The sequence below is a fragment of the Maylandia zebra genome, linkage group LG7 (assembly GCF_041146795.1).
Source record: "Maylandia zebra isolate NMK-2024a linkage group LG7, Mzebra_GT3a, whole genome shotgun sequence".
Classification (NCBI taxonomy): Eukaryota; Metazoa; Chordata; class Actinopteri; order Cichliformes; family Cichlidae; genus Maylandia; species Maylandia zebra.
This window is the reverse complement of record NC_135173.1, coordinates 38,730,343-38,749,089: the sequence shown is the minus strand read 5'-3', so window position 1 is coordinate 38,749,089 and position 18,747 is coordinate 38,730,343. Positions and strand designations below refer to the sequence as shown.

At 37.2% G+C, this 18,747-nt stretch overlaps 1 protein-coding gene across 2 annotated transcripts in view; it reads right to left on the bottom strand.

Annotated features, from left to right (window-relative positions):
- Positions 1-261: 261 nt before the first annotated feature.
- The window catches only part of LOC101466653 (leucine-rich repeat transmembrane neuronal protein 4), a 109,742-nt gene continuing 91,256 nt past the window's right edge, over positions 262-18,747 (bottom strand). The window contains exon 3 of one of the 2 annotated variants that reach the window (XM_004538404.4): positions 262-5,923. In XM_004538404.4, coding sequence (XP_004538461.1) covers positions 5,600-5,923 — 324 coding nt within the window. In that variant the 3' untranslated portion in view covers positions 262-5,599. The remainder of the gene's footprint in view (positions 5,924-18,747) is intronic. The other variant, XR_013099483.1, reaches the window with a different exon arrangement.

Sequence of the window (18,747 nt, the reverse complement as noted above, 5' to 3'; positions counted from 1 at the left end):
AAAAAATTAGAAACATACCTGAATCGATGAGAAATTTTTATTTTGCCATCAGTGTTTCCAGTGGATATTATCAACAATTTACATCAAAAACTGCAATTGTAAAGGTTCCAAGTACAGACGCCAGCCACGCAAGGCTCTCAGTTTTGCTCCTCTTGAAGGCCCGAAATTTAAAACTTCTTTCAAAAGAAAATGTTATACCATTGTTCTGTCTCTGCAGGCTGACTAGCACTGGCCATAACTGGTGAACTCTTGCTAATAGGTAAGACGGGTAAAGTAATCTATTAACTACAAGCTACAATTGAATTATAAAAAGGACAACACAGTTTCCATCTTTAGATGTTTATTCATCATCAAAATTTTTACAAAACATTATCTGACAATAATATACTCAAATAAGAGCCATATTTTTGCGCTTGGACCAGGTCTCCACAAAAATGCTTTAGGTCTGATTACAGTAAAAAAGGAAATTAAAAAGAAAAAAAAGAAAAAGGAAAAAAATCAACAACAAACCAACTACCAAAGAAAACAATGCAGAGCATATTTACAACCTACAGAAGTTGAAGCTGTCTGCAGGATATGAATGAGGGGGAGACAGTGGAAATGAAAAGATTTATATGGAGAGTATTTTAAGAGGCAACAAAAAAAACATGGGAAAGGACTTGGGCCTGCAAGGAACACAAAGACTAATTATGATATTGCTTTCTTTCGAGCTCCTCCTTCTTGCTTTCTCATTGCACTGTTAACTGAAAGCGAAGAATGCAGCACATTTAAATAAAAAACATGCTCTCTGCAGTGCCAACATTAAATCCAATTAGGGGTGTAAACGGGCTTTGTCAGACAAACGAAAAAGTGTGTTTCCCCAACAGAGGTTAATGATCATGTCTTCCTTTTCTGTGTCCCCGCTGACATGAGCAATGGTAGAAAAACAGAGTTAGGACAATGTAGGTCATAGGTTAAAGACTTCTTGCTAATGTAAAAGAGAATGGAACAATAACAATCAATGGGGACCGGGCTGGCCTGAACATCAGTAATGGTAATGCTGGTTCAGAGGAGGTAGAGGAGTAGGTGCTGCTATAGATACACAAACCCACACACACACACGTGCACACACAGAGGCCCTCTGGGTACATGCGGGGAAGCTAAATCGCTAGCAACACTTCCAGTCTCTCTTTTGCATCACAGAAGTTATTGATTCTGTATAAACACTAATGACAGAGTAACAATAACAGGAACGCAAATCTAGAAATTGCAAATGAGGAATATTACCATTTGTCTTTTTTTTTCTTTCTTTATTTAAATTTTTTTGTTTTTATCCTATTTTTGTTTTTGGAGTGAGTGTGTGCTATATGGGAACGTCCCAGTGCTGCTTACTAGAAAGACACAAATATATGGCAGAGGAAGGAAAGCTACAAAGCCATGTCTGGCTTGGAATTAAATTTTCAAATCCATTTATCAGATAATGGATTAGAGTCCACTGTACCGTTTGATGAACTGGAATGGGGTGTCAAACCCTGCTGTACCTATATTATCCTTTTATTAAGCACATGTGTCTTTTTATGTGTTTGTACATCTCCGTCTGTGATTGTTTCTCCAGCAAAGACTAAGAAGTGGATTACTGATAATAGTGTAAATGATAATTCCTGTTCAGATAAAGTGCATCTTTGTATGAGCGCATGCATAATACATACAGTTCAGAGGATGCAAATATGTCGTAGCTTAATCTGTGTGCCATATGTGCCTCTACAGAGTACAGACTGGATGTGTGTTGCAAGTGTGAGAGCATGGCTGAAGCTGTTTGTGTCATTTCTTGCAGTGGAAACAAAGCTGCCCTGGAGCATTCAAAATATATCACAACGCTTTCCTTGTAACAGAATAAAATGTCCTCGCACTTACCCATTTGTCCCTCTATGTTCTCCCTATTAAACAGTATCTCTGTCTACCCTTCTCTTCTCCCCTGCTTTTCCTGTCCCCTTGGAGATGTGTGTTTAGCTTTTCCTCTAAGCATAAACACTGAAATATAAAAGTTTTTTACTGCAGTTCTTCAGACCTTTATTCACCCCACCCAAAGCAAGAAGAAAAAAAGGCGAAATTTGAAAAAAGAAAAAAAAACTTTTCCCAATGGGGAGTTGAGCCAGAACACAAAGAGTGACAGGGACTGGGGAACTCGGGTAGTATAAACCCATAAACAAACGAAGCAGAAGAGAAAACAAAGCCTACTGGCATTGCGGGGCTAGCACAGACGGTCCTGGAGTTCAGCTCAAACATGCATCATTAGCATGCACTGCTTGTGCTTCCAGCTCTCTGATGGCAAAATAAATGGACAAAAGACTGAATAATTACTGGCAGCAGAATTCAAACATTCCGCTGAACATATCTGATTTTATCTGGGAGGTAGTCATGATCAATTGATCATTTATTAGTAGCTGATTTAATTGTGGATATACAAAGATGGTATTTGCATTTTCTAATTACACATGAGGGCAAAGAAGCTTTGATCTTTATGTTCAGTCTGAAATCAACTATAATCACTGTTCTGAAACCTGCATTAATTAGTATGCGTAGGGTACTAGGCTTAACAGGAAACTATTAAAGGGAATGCCTGTCCCAGGTGTGAGTGCTCGACACAAACCTATTTCTCTATTTAACAGCCTACAGTGCCAGGGAATTATACTTTAATCGAGACAAGGGCATGAATGGGTCAGCAAACAAGATGCTTTAAAAACAGTGAAGTTGTCCATGACATGTGCTGCTGGTTCTAGGGCACTCCGGACAGGAATTATCTCCCGTACTGTTTGTCTCTGGTTCAGTGCTCCTCCCTAAATGGGCACAGTTTCCTAAAATATCAGCATGCAGACAGAAATAGAACATTGTTAAACAGGTTCACCCGAGTCACCAAGCAGCAGACATGAAATTCAGGCCAAGGAGTTATCAGGGGTGATATACAGCAAGGCAGGACAATACATGGATAGAATTGAGAGAGCTCCCATTATAAAGACATTGGCACAGCTGCTATTACAAAGTAAACTCCACCATCACTATTAAGCAACCGTACTGAGCGAATCAACTGCTTTTTTTTAAATGCAATGTCCTGTACATGAAGGGACCGAACCCTTCTTAGTTGTGATATCATGAAGCATTTCGGGTCAGTTGTTTTTTTTTTTTTGTTTGTTTTTTTTTTGATAAAACATTTAACAAAATAATGGCACATTATAAAGAACATCCTTCACAAGTTAAACTCTTGGTATAAAGAAAAGCACACTTCTCCCCGAGTAGACCTTGAAATGGCTGATAGTGTTAAAATTCTTGAACAAGAGGAATGGATGTAACTAACAACACGTTATTTAATTACCACCTGTGAGATGGCTTCTCCAACATGCCTGATGGCAGAACAGGAAATATGAATCTCTGTCAAGTTTGGCGCTTGAAGTACATCACAATAACAGGGCTCAGAATCTTCCCCTCTTCGCGTTATTGAGTAAAATGACTGGATTTGAGAAATAATGTCAGTAACATATTTTGTTTTTAATGGTAGAGTGGTAGAATAGTGATGGGAGCAGATAGAAAAATACTTATCATTGAAACAACGAGAGCATTACAGTAGGAACCTCCTCACCAAGTCATCTTAGTAATATATTCCCACTGGAAAGTGAATAAGGCTCCTCTTCTGTTCACAAGCAGTTTGTGTTTCAGAAGAAATGAAGTTCATACCTTTTTTTTAAATCTTTAAAGACTCATTATTTACATCATAAATAAGTTCTATTTGATTTTGTCCTTTTATTCATCTTATAGAATTTCTTGACATCATCTTTGAACACCTCAAAAATTTTCAAGCAAAAAAATATAATACCAAAACGAAATAAAACAAAAACAATGCATATTTGTTTGAATATGCATCATCTTTCTTGGGAAATGTTGGCCCCTTGCAGTTTCATGTGTGGATCAATCAGTCTCTCTGTAGGAAGAGCAAGCGTAAGTTCCACAGCTCCCTAGAGTATGACCACTGACATGTAGGAAACTGGTGCACTGCTTGAGTTAAACTGAGGACATTGTTTGACAGGCCATGCAAGCCGTATCCGAAATCCTCAACAGCTCCATAAGTCAACGAGCAGCAGTGCTCAACATGGTGGCCAACGGTTTACTGATTAGGAAAAAGAAAAAACAAAGAAAAAAAGAGAAAACATTCCTTAATTTCGGCTCACTTTCTGGAAAAAATTGAGATGTCAGGCAAAACCTCCTGTATAGTCTGTGGGATCATATGCAGGTCAAAGAGAAGTCAACGTGCTGGTTCAGCATGCCACCACTAGGCACCATTATTCTCTGTGGTGGAAGAGCACATGGCCTAAGCCTGGCCAACCCAGCAAGATGGTGCTCTTCAAGTAGTCCAGTTAATGAAAGTCAAACATTGACTCAACAATGTTTCAAATGACTGTTTGGGGCAGTGAGAGTGGTTTGACCTTCAGTGAAGTAGACCTTTTCAATAATATGTACAATACATTTCATTCAAATGTTCTTATTTTAGTTTTTCCATGATTGCCTTTTTTTTTTAAAGCATAGTGGGTTATTCAGCTGGGATATAGTCATATACGGTACAATGACTTGTTGTTCATCTGTGTAAAGGGTCTTTATATATTTAATACATTTATGGAACATACAGTTTATGCTGCTTTGAATTATGTTTTTCATAGTAACACTAAGATCACAAGAACTGACTTGAGCTTACGTTGGGAGTGCCAGGTGTGATACCTCATTATGATAAATACGTTCATAACCTTTCAACATGATGACCCCGTTGATTATTCTATTTCTTTAAGACAATTCTAGTCCATTCGAAATCATCAGGGGATCTAGTGGTAATTATAAATGTGAACTGGCAGAGGCTAGTTCAGTGGAACATCTGACATTTAAAAAGCTCCTTAGTTAAAGTACCTTATGTGCAAAAAGAAAGAAAAAATATTAGTAAACTCTTTGGTTTAACATGCACATTAATGTAATTCAGTACAAAATATGACACTCAAAGAAACAAAATATTTATGTAATTAATGAAATTATATATGTTAACTTTTTTAATAGCTAGTGAGTAGAAATTGTAATGTTAATCACAGTAAGACGCCTTCTGCTCTTCATATGCTCTATCTCTTCGATCTTTGATGTTACTGCCCTCACTTGTCGTGAATGAAAACTTGTGTTTATTGCACTTTCCCTTTCACTCCTGACTCAGAGTAAGCTGGCTGCTGCTGCTGTGAACAGATGCCCCATGATGCTGATATGGGATATGACAAAGATCAGATTTGGAAATAAGGTAATTCTTTGTGGCATATGCTGAATTAACCTCCCTTGAGTCAGGGACCCTTTTTTTTCTATGAGTTGTTTTGGAAAAGAAAAACAAAATGATCAGCAAGAATGTCTCACCCAACTGTATATGGTTGAGACTGTGTGTTTCAGATGATAAATGCCTCCAGGCATAATTTGAAAATTTTGTCCTCTAGTTCACATACCGATGTTCTAAGAACAAGGCCCCACTGAATAACCAGCTCGCCTGCCCCTTCATTTCAAAGTCATGGTGAATGAGAGGCCCTTGCCCCACTTCTAACCATGCTCACTAGCGTCCAAATTTGAGTGTGCCAGTGCGCTCAGAAGTAGGAAAAGGACTGCTGCCGGGACCCTCAGTTGGTGGTCTGAGGGTCGATGGAGGAGAGCGAGGTCCTGGAACAGGGGCACCCATGCTGGCAGCAGAGGGCACTGCTGGCAGTGCCACTGTCTGTATAGTGCCTCTATCACATGGCCCAAGGTCCTCCAGGCCCTCCAGGCCCTGTGGGGGTCCCTCATAACCCATGTTTAGCCGCAAGGGTTGATGGGCCTGGCAGTAGTCTACAATAGGCTGTTCATAACGGTAGAAGGTCAGTGCACCCATTTGATGAGGGACCTGTTTGGTAAGAACAGAAGGGGTGATGGAGGTAGAAGACATATGGAATGATTACAGGAGAGTGGAAGAAACAAAGGAAAGAGAATGGAAGAACAGAGAAAAAAGAGAGAAAAATAATTAGCCATATAGCTTCAAAACAAATTCTTATTTATCTGTATCACAAAACAGAAAATGAAATTATATCTGTCAACTGAAATTTTTCTCCTTTTATTAATCCTGGATATGACCTGCTTATGTTATTGGACCTTCAGCCAATGTAAGAATAAATCTTTTCTGGCACTTCAAACATTTAAAACAGGGTAGCTTTTATGAACACAAGTCACAACAGCCACAGCTGTTTAATTTTTGAGTTAATATTACATACTTTTAAATGTTAAATTTTCTGAAGCATGTAATTTGTTACACTACATTTCATTGTGCCTGTGTGACTCAAAGCCTATAACTCAGTTAATTTGAAAGCTCACTGCTACCTCTTTGTAATCATTCTCACATGGTGACCACCTGAGCCTGCACTTGACCAAAACCTACTGGCTACAAAGACTCTTTGAAACGTGTTCTACAACAACTGATGTTTATAGATGTAAGAAGCATCTTAAGCTAAATCATAGTACGTTCCAAACCCGCAAGTTGTAATGAATTGCTTATTGACTGTCACAAGAATAAGAAGCTCTGGATTTGTAGTGATAGACACATATCTATATAAGACAAAAAGCTGGGTGGTTTTGTGCTCAGCCTTTGGGAAAACATAGCTGGAGAACATAGGGTCTGTGATCTCTCTAGTGCCATGTCAATTGTGTCAGAGCCAGAAGCACTCATCACATTTGGCCATGTGTCTGGTCTTGTGTTCCCCCCACAAACCTTAACATAGTGCCAGACAAACAGATGAGACTCTTGCAACACTGTCTCCCTAACTTTAGCTCACACACTTATTCACCAATTAAGAGTTTTCTAACAAGCCATGAAAACAGCAGCTTAGGATGGCAGCTGACCTGGATTAAACACCCCAGCCTGACAGAGCGAAAGATCATCAGATCTGTACACAGAGGCAATAAGAAACACACAACTTCAGCTACATGATACCTCAACAACACGGAAGACATGAATAATACAACCCCTCTCTCTGAGGTGCTGGAAGCAGAGCAAGTGTCACAACTGTACTTTCATTCAGATTCTTGATGTTTTATTTTTAACTTGTTCCAGTGATGGGAACCAGATCTTAAGAACATGATATAAACCTGTGCTTGACAAAAATGTCATTTACAGGAGGGAGACACTTCTTAAAAAATTAATCTTGGCACCGTCACTTTAGAGTAAAAATACTACGAAAAATCTCCTTGCGACTAAGAAAAAAATGCGGTTGCCTGGGGATTGCTATTACTTTTTTTTGATGTTGGCAAGTACAACTAGCGACAATTAACAGATCCCCTGGTGGGATGTAACCTGTCTCCAAACAATTTTGATCCAGCTCAGTGTGACTGCGATCACTCTTAGACAAATTGGCAAAGATTTGTAAATAATACTACTTGACAGTTGTGCCCTCGACTCGACTCAACTGGTTGTCATCAGACTGTATTCTAGGTTTTATTTTTGTAAACGCAAAGTTACCAAGTACCTGTGTCATTTCACAGCTAAATTGAAAATCTGCAAAAATAACATCACTACTTCTCAATTTTTCTTTCAGATCTATGTGATTCTAACTGAACTCTCAATGTCAGTAGTTAATACAAATTTCGATTCAATGTGAATTTCTGTGTATGCAAATGGCAACAGATTTGCAATTTTTGACAACTTAGCACAGTTAATTATCACATTATAACAAACATGCGCATGTGATTTCCAAATTGACCCCATTCAATTGTAAACTGCTAGCAGACAGAGAGCAGGCAGAGTCTGTCATGTTGCTGTTCTACCACTGTTTTGATACTCTACAGTCACTCAACTGTTTGCAAGTGGTCAAAGACCAGGTCCCCATCTTTGAAGCAACTGAAATAAAAACATTGCACACACTCACAGAAAATTGGTTATTCCACAGTATGCAACTACTGTTTTGTAGGACTGTAATACAGTAGAAGTCATACTGGGCAGGATAGATATTACAATTCAGGCAGACCAACCTGGTTTTTAATAATAAAGTAATTATAATAATAAAATGATATTATTATTATTATTATTATTATTAATAATAATAATAATAATAATAAGACAAAGAAAAAGAAGAAGAAGAAGAAAAGTCCTAAAAAATGACTGACTGTGAAAAAACTAATGGTATGACACCTCAAATCATAATGCATTATGTAAACTGTATTGCTACCAATGCAGATTAAAATTATAATAATAATATAAAAAAGACGGTTTTGAATGACCAGGTCAATAACTTTGTCTCCAATATGCATGTAAAAAATATTCATCATTCGTGATGTAATGTCAGAGAAGAATTTGTTTCAGAAATGCAGATAAGTGCAGGCTGAGAAGAAAAAAAAAAGAAAAACAGCGTGTTTGAGCGTGTGTGTGTGTGTGTGTGTGTGGGTGGGTGGGGTGTGTGTTGTATGTGAGCAAAGGATTAGAGCATTCTGAGCCCCTCTGAAAACATTTACACCAGCTTTGTTTCAGATAAATAAATAAATACATACATACCTGAATACATACATATTTGGGCTTTACTATAATGCATTTGATGCAGTGGATCATTACAGTTAGCAACTGCAGAAAGTTGTAGTCACATTGAAATGTGAGTCCTTGTTTATCTGGTCTGGTAATTCTGTAGTTACCAATGTTTGTACATTCACAAAGTTTCATTTCCATAACACACTTTCCTTCCAATATGCCAGTAGACCAGCAGAACCACCTCCCCACTTACTTTCTATAGAGCGTTCCTCCTCAAATGGACTTCACTAAGTGGGGCTGATTCATTACATTACAGGCACTCAGTGGATTACTAGCCAAAAAGGCTAAAATGACCAAAGAAAAAGTGGAAAACAGCTAAACATGAGAGGTTTTTGGACAAAGTGTGTGTTCTCCATTCTTTAAGCACCGGTTCGAGCACAGTTTAAACACCGGCACCGTTTCAAAAGTACCGGTTTGGTACTGGTATCGGATAAAACCTAAACGATACCCATCCCTATAGCCATAATAATGCTTCTTGGTCAATTATCCATACTCTTTTGATTCTGTGAAAATGAGGCACTACATATAAAACTTGTAATTTCTGTAATTCCTAAACATTTCATGTAATACTTTTGTTAAGCCTCTTGAATTAAAACTGAAAGTCTAATCTTTAATCCCATCTTGATTGTTTGACTTGAAATTCACCATGCTGGTGTCCAAAATCAAAATGTGTCATTATCAATGTCTATGGAACATCCTTCCAAGTTATTACTTGCGGCACATGTAACACATGTAGCAAATTGGCCCAAAGTGCTCCCTGTTTCAGTTTTTGTGATAAAAAGAGCTATTTATATTCATGAATAATTCACTTATAAGAAAGGTATAGCTTACACAATAGAAATATTATCTTTTTTCTTTGTGCCTCCCAAATCAGTAATTCCTTAGACTCAATAGTCTGTTGACAGAAAAAAAATCATCAGTGTGTTAAACCTGACTTGTTTTACAAGCTATCTTTTTTTAAATGGCAATTTTGTTATTGGATAACAATTTAAAGGGAAATACTATAAACTATGTGGATACAAAAGAAAAAGGTTTTCTAGTTAGAAAATAGTGGTGTAGTAGTAAAATTCTGTGTTTTGTATTATTTCATGCTAATTTACAAATCAACTCAATAGTGAGATGATTTATATTGCTCTATTTCAGCGTGATTATAGTATACAACTGTGACTACCCACTTTTTAACATTTCAGTAAGTAGCATTCGGCTAGTTTGTTTGCATTTTATTGCATTTGCCTTTATATTTAGCTGCTATGCTCTATCTGTGACAGCAGGCTATCTCACTTAAAACCTGAGGACATAATTTCTTTATTTAACCTTGAGTAGATATTCCAGTTTTGTGCCTGTGAAACACAGTAAATACAAAAAACCCCCAATATTTAATGCTTAATACATTGATGGTTTAGTTGTAGATCTTACATTTCAGCATGTTTCTGTTTAGCATTATTTTCTGTGTTTTCAGTGCACCAGTACATTTAAAAAGAAAATCAACTAGTCAAGGAATTTTGAATGATCAATTTCAGCTTTTTCCTTATTATTTTTTCCTTGTGTAGCCAGGTTTCTGTACAGTTGCTGTTTGACTGAAAGGTCAAAGCTTCCCAAACAATGTTGAGTCTAAAACAGCTTTGAAACTGGAACACATAAAGTACCTTTGCTTACAAGGTTAGATGTGTCTGCTGAAAAACAATGATGGAGATTATGTTGCTGATTACATGTGAGAGATTTTGTTTATGTAGGTCCACCTTTTATTGTATATGGTATACCGCGGCTTGTGCCTGTCAGAAGGTATTAGCATAAAGAAAAATGGATCTTCCCCACCATTACCTGCATGTGTTTCATCTGACAATGACTGGCATCCTGCCTCTTAGTGGATCTTTATCTCCATATGCTGGAACAAAGCATAGAGTGACCTTAGATGGAAAAGCTTCCTCACAGAGATTAAGCCATACAGTCCAGTGTCATCTTTGAAAATCTTTTCTTTAATTGCCTTTGTGTTTGTGTTACATTTTTTTTGCCAGTTTTAGCAACTGTGTGATATTCTGTTGATATTGTAATTTTCAAAGCTGTCCTTCAAATGAAGCTATTGTTATACTTTGTTGGGACATTTGTCAAATTAGCAATGCATCTCATGCCATAGCCACAGAATGTACAAACATGACTGTAAAACAGTAAAAACTTTCCTTCTGTAAACAATTAAATCTTATGTTAAATTATCACAACAGGTTTAATTTGAAACAAAACCCATACATTTATTTTTCCAACATTTCAGTGCCTCTTAGAAGTTTTGTTTCTTTTTGCATTCATGCTTTTATGAGCAGCTAAGGAGGCAGTAACAGTGCCACAGGCAGTCAATGTTAATGGCTCTGTGGGCTTAAGAAGCATTATGGTTCAAAAGTCTATCTCCTCCATACTCTTTGATCTTCTCAAGTCACTATATTGTGGCACATGGAAGCACAACAAAGTGAAGAGGAGGTGCTAAAGGCTCACAGTAAAATTTATATATACCTTTATATACAAAAAAAAAAAAAAAAAAAAAAAAAAAAAAAATATATATATATATATATATATATATATATATATATATATATATATAATTTTGTATTATATATATATATATATACAGAAAATTATATATATAATTGATAAATAATTTTGACTGTAAAACATGATTTAACAGGTAGTCTTTATGCTGAAGAATGATCAATAAAACAAATCAAACAATGATTGTTTATTTCTTAAAAATAACTACAAATTTATTATCATCCCATATGGAAAAGTAATAGTAAAAACTTTAAAAAAAAAAAAACTTGCATAAGATGTGGCCTACTTCATATAGTGAATCATATAAGGCTTATATGATTTACTCGTGAAAGTGGCCACTTTCTCATTACTTTCATATATTGTTTTAGTAAGTATCCAAAACATACAAGTTTCATTTATATAATTTTTCAAGGGATCTTATATCTGTTTTCACTCTTGCTTTTCATACAAGTTTCACACACGACAGATACAAACTTTATAAGATTTATATATATCTTTTCCATATGGGATATTAGAGAAATGCTGCAGGTTACTTAAGACTGTATGTATGAAGACCAGAATGTGGGTTACCCTGTTTAACTGTTTTTTTTATCACATACCAGGTCTAATCTAATTTACCCTGCACTTACTTTTGCAGGTATAATAAAGGTCACAGTAGAAGAAGTAATATTTGTGGCGGTAACTGTAGTGGTAAAATGAAGAAAAAAAATAGTGAGATAAAACATTGTTTAATAGTGGTAAGCACACATTAACCAGTGAATATATGATGAATGCAAAGTGTGTAAATAAGTGTATAAAAATAATGCACATTAAGATGTATGTTTTTCATGTTTTGAAGAATGTGATTGCCTGAAATGAAAAAGAGGCAAACTCTAAAAACAGTTAAAATTTCAAAACAAATAATCAACAGAATCTTCAAATTATGCTTTGTGAGTGAACACAACAAAATAGTTGCACACATGTTCTTTTGCATGTATGTCACAGGACATCAGCATGTGGGTAAATACTGTCTTTCAAATGTAGCTGCTCTGGTAAGTGTTGAAAGTCAGCACAGATGTTGCTAGGCGGGCATCAACGACGCAGAGCCCACCAGTCAGGTTTCAGCAGAGCGGTGTGCATGGATGTGTCTGAAGAGGTGTGAAGCTAAACACCATCAGTTTGTTTTCAGACAGCATATCCCGAGAGGAAGACTTCCCAGTTGCTTGTCTCTTTATGTGTAGTAGTGTAGATCAGTAATGTTAACATTCATGGTAATTCATGTAATTGTCATGTGTTGTGGTTCTTGGTCTGCAATATTCATACTGCATGTTGTCTCCCATACAAGTCAACATAAGTGCTGACCCTTAAGAATGCAAAGTTTTATAGTGGACCGCTGCATTGTAACAAAATTATATCTTTATCAGTTCACCTGTCAGTTAATGCTGTAACTTATCAGAGTATATATGTGTGAAAGAATTTCCCAAATCTGAGATATATAGACCATCTTATTGCATATTTAAGTGGAAGTGAAGATAATGTATTTTAAATATCAGCATGCAAAAGAAACTGTCTGTATGTGTTAGCTAATAAATGCCAACATCAAACTAAAATCTGTGAGCAGTTTAATCAAATGTTTACTGGAATTTAATATTGCCTTCGTAGTCAAAATGTGTACCTCATAGAAGGTAAATGCTCCCATTGTCATTTTACTAACTATAAGATCATCCACATCTTGGGATTCACAAAGTCTCACAGGACCACTGTAGTTTTAGAGGTATAAGGGGTCAGTTAACTTTAGAGGCAGAATGTATAACCTTGACTTTCCCTCATAGAGCTGTGTGAGAAAATGAGCCCACATGTCCACATTTTAAGCTAATTGATTCTCTAAACAAGCCGTTAGCCTCCCACTAATTCCTTAATGACTGGAGGTCCCTTTATGTGCAGTGACTCTTGATTACAGGTCTCTGACACCACACACACACACACACACACACACACACACACACACACACACACACACACACACACACACACACTTACTTACAAATACATGCACAACTCTGCTCAGAAAACAGGAAGAAGAGTACGGGAGAAATCTAGCGATAGACAGAGAAGGAGAGCGGGATGGAGGGCCCCTTCACGCACCAGTGAGTGCCCACTGTGGGCTCATCACAACATCCTCCCATTCTATGGTACATGCAGTAAAGGAGCTTCTGCAGACCACAGCAAATGGGCCATGAAATGTTACTCAATGCTCAACACGTTCCTCTGTCTGGTTTGTTTTCACACAAACATTTAGCACAATACACAATTACAACAACTAATTGAGTGTGTGTGTGTGTGTGTGTGTGGGGGGGGGGGGGGGGGGGGGGGGGGGGGGGGCTGAGTATCTCTCAAACAATGAAAATTACGGAGCTTACATTGTCAGTTTTATATGCTAACTGTTAATTTTGGACTCTTGGGTTGCTTTATTTTTGTTGTTACAGATCAGGAATGCAGCGAATGATTATTGATTACTTTATGAGTATCATTATTATTACTCTATCAAATGGTAAAACTTGTTAATGACAAGGTTAAGTTCAGAATTCAAGAGCTGTCACCAACAATTTTTAACTGTCATAGCATAGATGGGCATTATAATTAGCAGACATTAAAAACTGCAGTGGATCATGATTATCATTTTTTTATTTATTTGTTGTTAGCACCAAAGAAAGTCACCTAACATACAGCTCACTGATAAAAAGTAAATATGTGAACCATGATATAACACAAGACCAACAGCAGAAACCTTGTCAAGCTAGAGCCACATAGATCATTTTATTTTATGTCATCTATATACATGCAAATGCTCAAAGCTGTGACATGCTGATGCTATTTCATGGCCTAAGAAACAACCCTCAACTGCCTCCAGCACCATGTATACAGTAAATCTTCTGCACCCATTGAAGAGTGCCCGAACGCATATTAACAAGGCAGAATGACAGGTTGTGTCAAAGGGGAACAATTTGTAGTTCCATTTCCACTGTCCCATAATGAATTCAAAGTTCCCAAATCTCTTGGCTGGTGATGTCTTGCATTATGTGCTGCTTCCAGTCATGGTGGCACTGGCAGTGTATCTGAGTAATGAGCATGACCCAACATAAATGCTGTGTGGCCAACTTGGCTCTTCACTGGGAGCGTCAGTCGCACTTTAATCAGTGATATTGGGGAGGAGTGTGCCTGGGAAGGTAGGCTGAAGCTTTTAAAGACGTGACTAATAAGACATGTCAAAGCAAGCTGGCCACCAGCCAGAACTGATATGCAGACCTTCCCTAACTGCTCCCGATCCTGCCTCGCCGCAAACAGCCTCAACTGCACTCAGACACAGATGGCCTTTTAACAAAGCTGGATACTCACTGATGCAAGCAAACAATGCAGTGCATCTCAAAGCAGCATGTGGCACCAGGATTAATCATTTTCTCTCTTTGTCTCTTAGGTTTGTGCAGAATTTTTATAGTTGTCTCGTTATTAAGTTTAAAATCTTGTCAAAATCTTAAGCCGTTTCTCTTGTATTAGAGTTGTGGGTAGCAGTTAAATTTTTTTTTAAATAAGCTACAACCTGATGTTGTTTACAGTGATAGAAATATTTGCTCAGCAATAAGAAAATAATGACCTTCCATGGCCTGCTTACACCTTGAGGACATTTTTTTCCTTCTAATCCCTGTAATGTGTTCATGTTTTGATGGAAAGTTGTGGTCATGGTTCTTAAGCATTTAGCTAGTTACTGAAGAGGAACGACCATAAATGGAAAAACATTATTTAAATGGTAGGTTCAACTGCAGCTCTTTAAGGAGCTCAACACATATATAAACACAATAACTTATTCTATGTAGTTTGTCCCAAAATATGAGGGAAAATGAGAAATTATCTTCAAAGATAAGGAAAGCTCATTTCACGACACTACAGTGGTGGGTCTTATCACCAACGGTGATGAGACGGCTTACAGGGAGGAGGTCAGCGCCCTGACCCACTGGTGTCAAGACAACCATCTCACCCTCAACGTCGCAAAGACAAAGGAGTTGATAGTGGACTTCCGGAGGTGCAGAGAAGTACACACCCCCATCACCATCAACGGCGCTGCTGTGGAGAGAGTGAGCAGCTTCCGGTTCCTTGGTGTACATCTGGCTGAGGATCTTACGTGGTCAGTACACACAAACAAAACAGTGAAGAAGGCGCAGCAGCGCCTCTTCTTTCTCAGGAGACTGAAAAGATTCGGCATGAGCCCCCGCATCCTCAGGACCTTCTATCACTGTGCCACTGAGAGCATCCTCACTGGATGCATCACCACCTGGTATGGCAACAGCACCGCCTACAACTGCAAAGCTCTCCAGCGAGTAGTGCGGTGCTCTGAACGGATAATTGGAGGTGAGCTTCCCTCCCTCCAAGACATCTACAGGAAGCGGTGCCTGAGGAAAGCGGGGAGGATCATCAAGGACTCCAGTCACCCCAGCCATAAACTGTTCAGACTACTTCCATCAGGAAGGAGGTTCTGCAGCATCCGGTCCCGTACCAGCAGACTGAGAGACAGCTTCTTCCACCAGGCCATCAGACTGCTGAACACTTCATAGACACCATACTGTACAGTAATGCCACTGTTTTGCACATGTCTCACTCTGTATATTTTTATATATTCTATTTATTGTTTACTCTATTTAATTTGTAAAATATGTGTATACACACACACACACACACACGTAGAAAAATATTTAGTATACACATCTAGAAATGCATATACTATTATATATTGTACATATATTTATTAGTTTCAGATGTAGCCATTCTTGTATTTTGCTTGTTTACATTATTGTATTTTGCACAACTCTGTTGCTTGTGAAGCTCGCACACAAGAATTTCACTCACATGTGCTGTACCAATGTACCTGCACATGTGATGTGACAATAAAAGTGACTTGATTTGATTTGATTTGAAAGCTCATTAAGTGAGGTTTAATACTGGGATTTTAAATCTTATATATGGAAATGTCGGGCAGGTTAGTGCAGGCTAAACTGGTTAATGATAAAGTGTAGAGTCATGAACTACGCTTGCTAGGTTACATTTGGGGTAATTATGATAGGCTCATGAAATGTACCTATCATGATAGGCTCATGAAATGTACCTATCATGATAGGCTCATGAAATGTACCTATCATGATAGGCTCATGAAATGTACCTATCATAAGTACATTTCATAAAAAAAAGCCAACAAAAAATTATGTGTGTTATTTCTAAGTAATTATTTTACCCATCTTGGACTGCTAAATCTGATATTAAGGTTCCCTAATGTATGCAACTCCATACAGGGCCAACACAATGCAATTACATGTCACAGCAAGTAACTTAAATCAGAGCAAAAACAATAACTTCTTTGCCAGTAATCATGATAGATATGGAAATGCTGAATTAGTGAAGAGGCGTATGTTTTCAATTGAATAGGTAATTAGCAGTAGGGCTTAAGTCATAGCAAGTCATTACAGGAAGTCCCCGAGGGACAGTTTTGCATGCACTCGCAGCAGAGCAAATCCCTCAAGAGAAAGAGAACATTTCTACTGAGAAACTCTGACCTGACAGTTCCTTTGAGAATACAAACTCTCCAGTCTCACATTTAATAAGAAACAGCACAAATGAAACTGAAACGTCATCTGGAATTGAAAGAATTTGTCACAAATAACCTCTTTGATCACGTCACCATTGTTTAACAGAAAAAACAGTTTGGTGCTTGTTTCATCCCGCTCCATTTAATTAGACACACAAGAAAAATGGATCTGTATCTAACTATGTTTGTGTCTATATGCTTTAACATTATTAGAATAAATGGCAAGACTTTAATTGAGTTCCATAAATCACTCGTCCACATTCCTTACATCTTCACGTCCCACTTCATTCAGATTCTCCTTGAACCTTTCAAGCAGCAGCCAGGCTCACATGGTGTTATGTCAACACTATAGTTTTCTGTAGTGTATTACTACTTCCCTCAAATTTATTGGTTCTATATTGTAATTCTTTTGTATTTTTGCCCATATATGAGGCTCAACATATTTGTCCTTTATGTGGAAAATGTGTTTTTCCTTTTGTCTGTTTTTTCCTTTTGAATCAATCTGAATCAAACATCAAATTATAACTGTTGTGAGTTGAGACTGTAAATGATTTGAAAACAAACAAACAAACAAACAAACCCTACTTTACATGATTTAGACATGCTCTACCATGAAGCATCATAGGCAACTAAGAAGAGTTTTAGTTAATGATAGACTTCAACTTACATACATTATTTATATTTCAGCAGGTGGGCTCTGGCTGGTTGCTATTGCAATGTAACGTAATGTGTGTGCGTGAAAACAAGGCATTATGTGAAGCCCACATCAAAAAAAGTATTACAGTTATATTCTCACTTTCAAACCATAAAATGACTGTTGTACCACCTGAGGAATTTTTATGCAGGGCTGCTGCAGGATTTAATAGCACCACTGTTAACAGATGAGATGTTACACAACCAGAATAGGCTGGTCTAGGGGGAATCCAAACCTGACAGATTTTTTTTAACAACAAAATATCCCTGTCTGGTATACTTTGACCAGCTATCTGTCCAAGCCTAAAGCAATATGTTTCCATGCACTGTCAGGTTAAATGATACTGTATCTTGCTACAACCCTATGTCTCTGTGTTGTCATCATTTTATTTATTTATTTATTTATTTATTTATTTTTCCTCTCATTTGTAAATTTCCTTTTTACTGTGCTGTTTTCCTGGTCTGTTCAAGTACATGATGCACACTGAAATCAATTTAACAATTCTTTTGCTTATCTTTTTATTCAAACGGAGACACATTTAAAATGGTCCAAATTACTAAGTATTAAATTTCAAGTGTGCCTAAGTGTGACTAATTCGGTTATAGGAATCAAATTGTTCCATATCTAATTTCCATGTGACAAAGATACATGTATCCAACTATCTATTATTTTCCCTGCCTAATATTTATTGGATTGCTAAAAAATAAATAAATAAATAAATAAAATAAAATAAAACAAAAGCACTGCTTTATGGACTATTTCAAGTTTTAATATTCTCAATCCAAAAATAGACTCATTCAAGTTGTTTTACAGGGCAAACATCAAAGAATGAAAACTTAGGACAAACACCTGCAAGAAGTGATGAGGTATATCCACATTACAACTACCTTGGCTTAACCTCTTATAAGATATTGATCTTGGTTTTGTGTTTTGTATGAATTCTTTATGACTATACTATACATAGTACATAGTTTCATGCTTCTGAGTGCACCAAAGGTCCAAGATGAGACTATTGCAGATATTTAACTAGGAGATAAGTAGTTCTCATGATTTAGTTTTCTGAACGCAAAGAAATTTAGGACAGATTGCAGACATAACAATAGCTCTGGTAAGCAGCATAAATATCAGTAGATGTAGTTGTAACACTTGGAAGCAATAAATAGTTTGGATGCAGTGTCTAGATGGTTTTTGGTGGTACTGTGAACACAGTTTTCCCAGCCAGGTGTCAGTCCAAACTAGATTGTCTGTAAGTCATGTTTTGTGGAAAGAGCTTTATAAATAAATATTGCTTGCTTGTGAGCTTGCCATTTGTTTTTA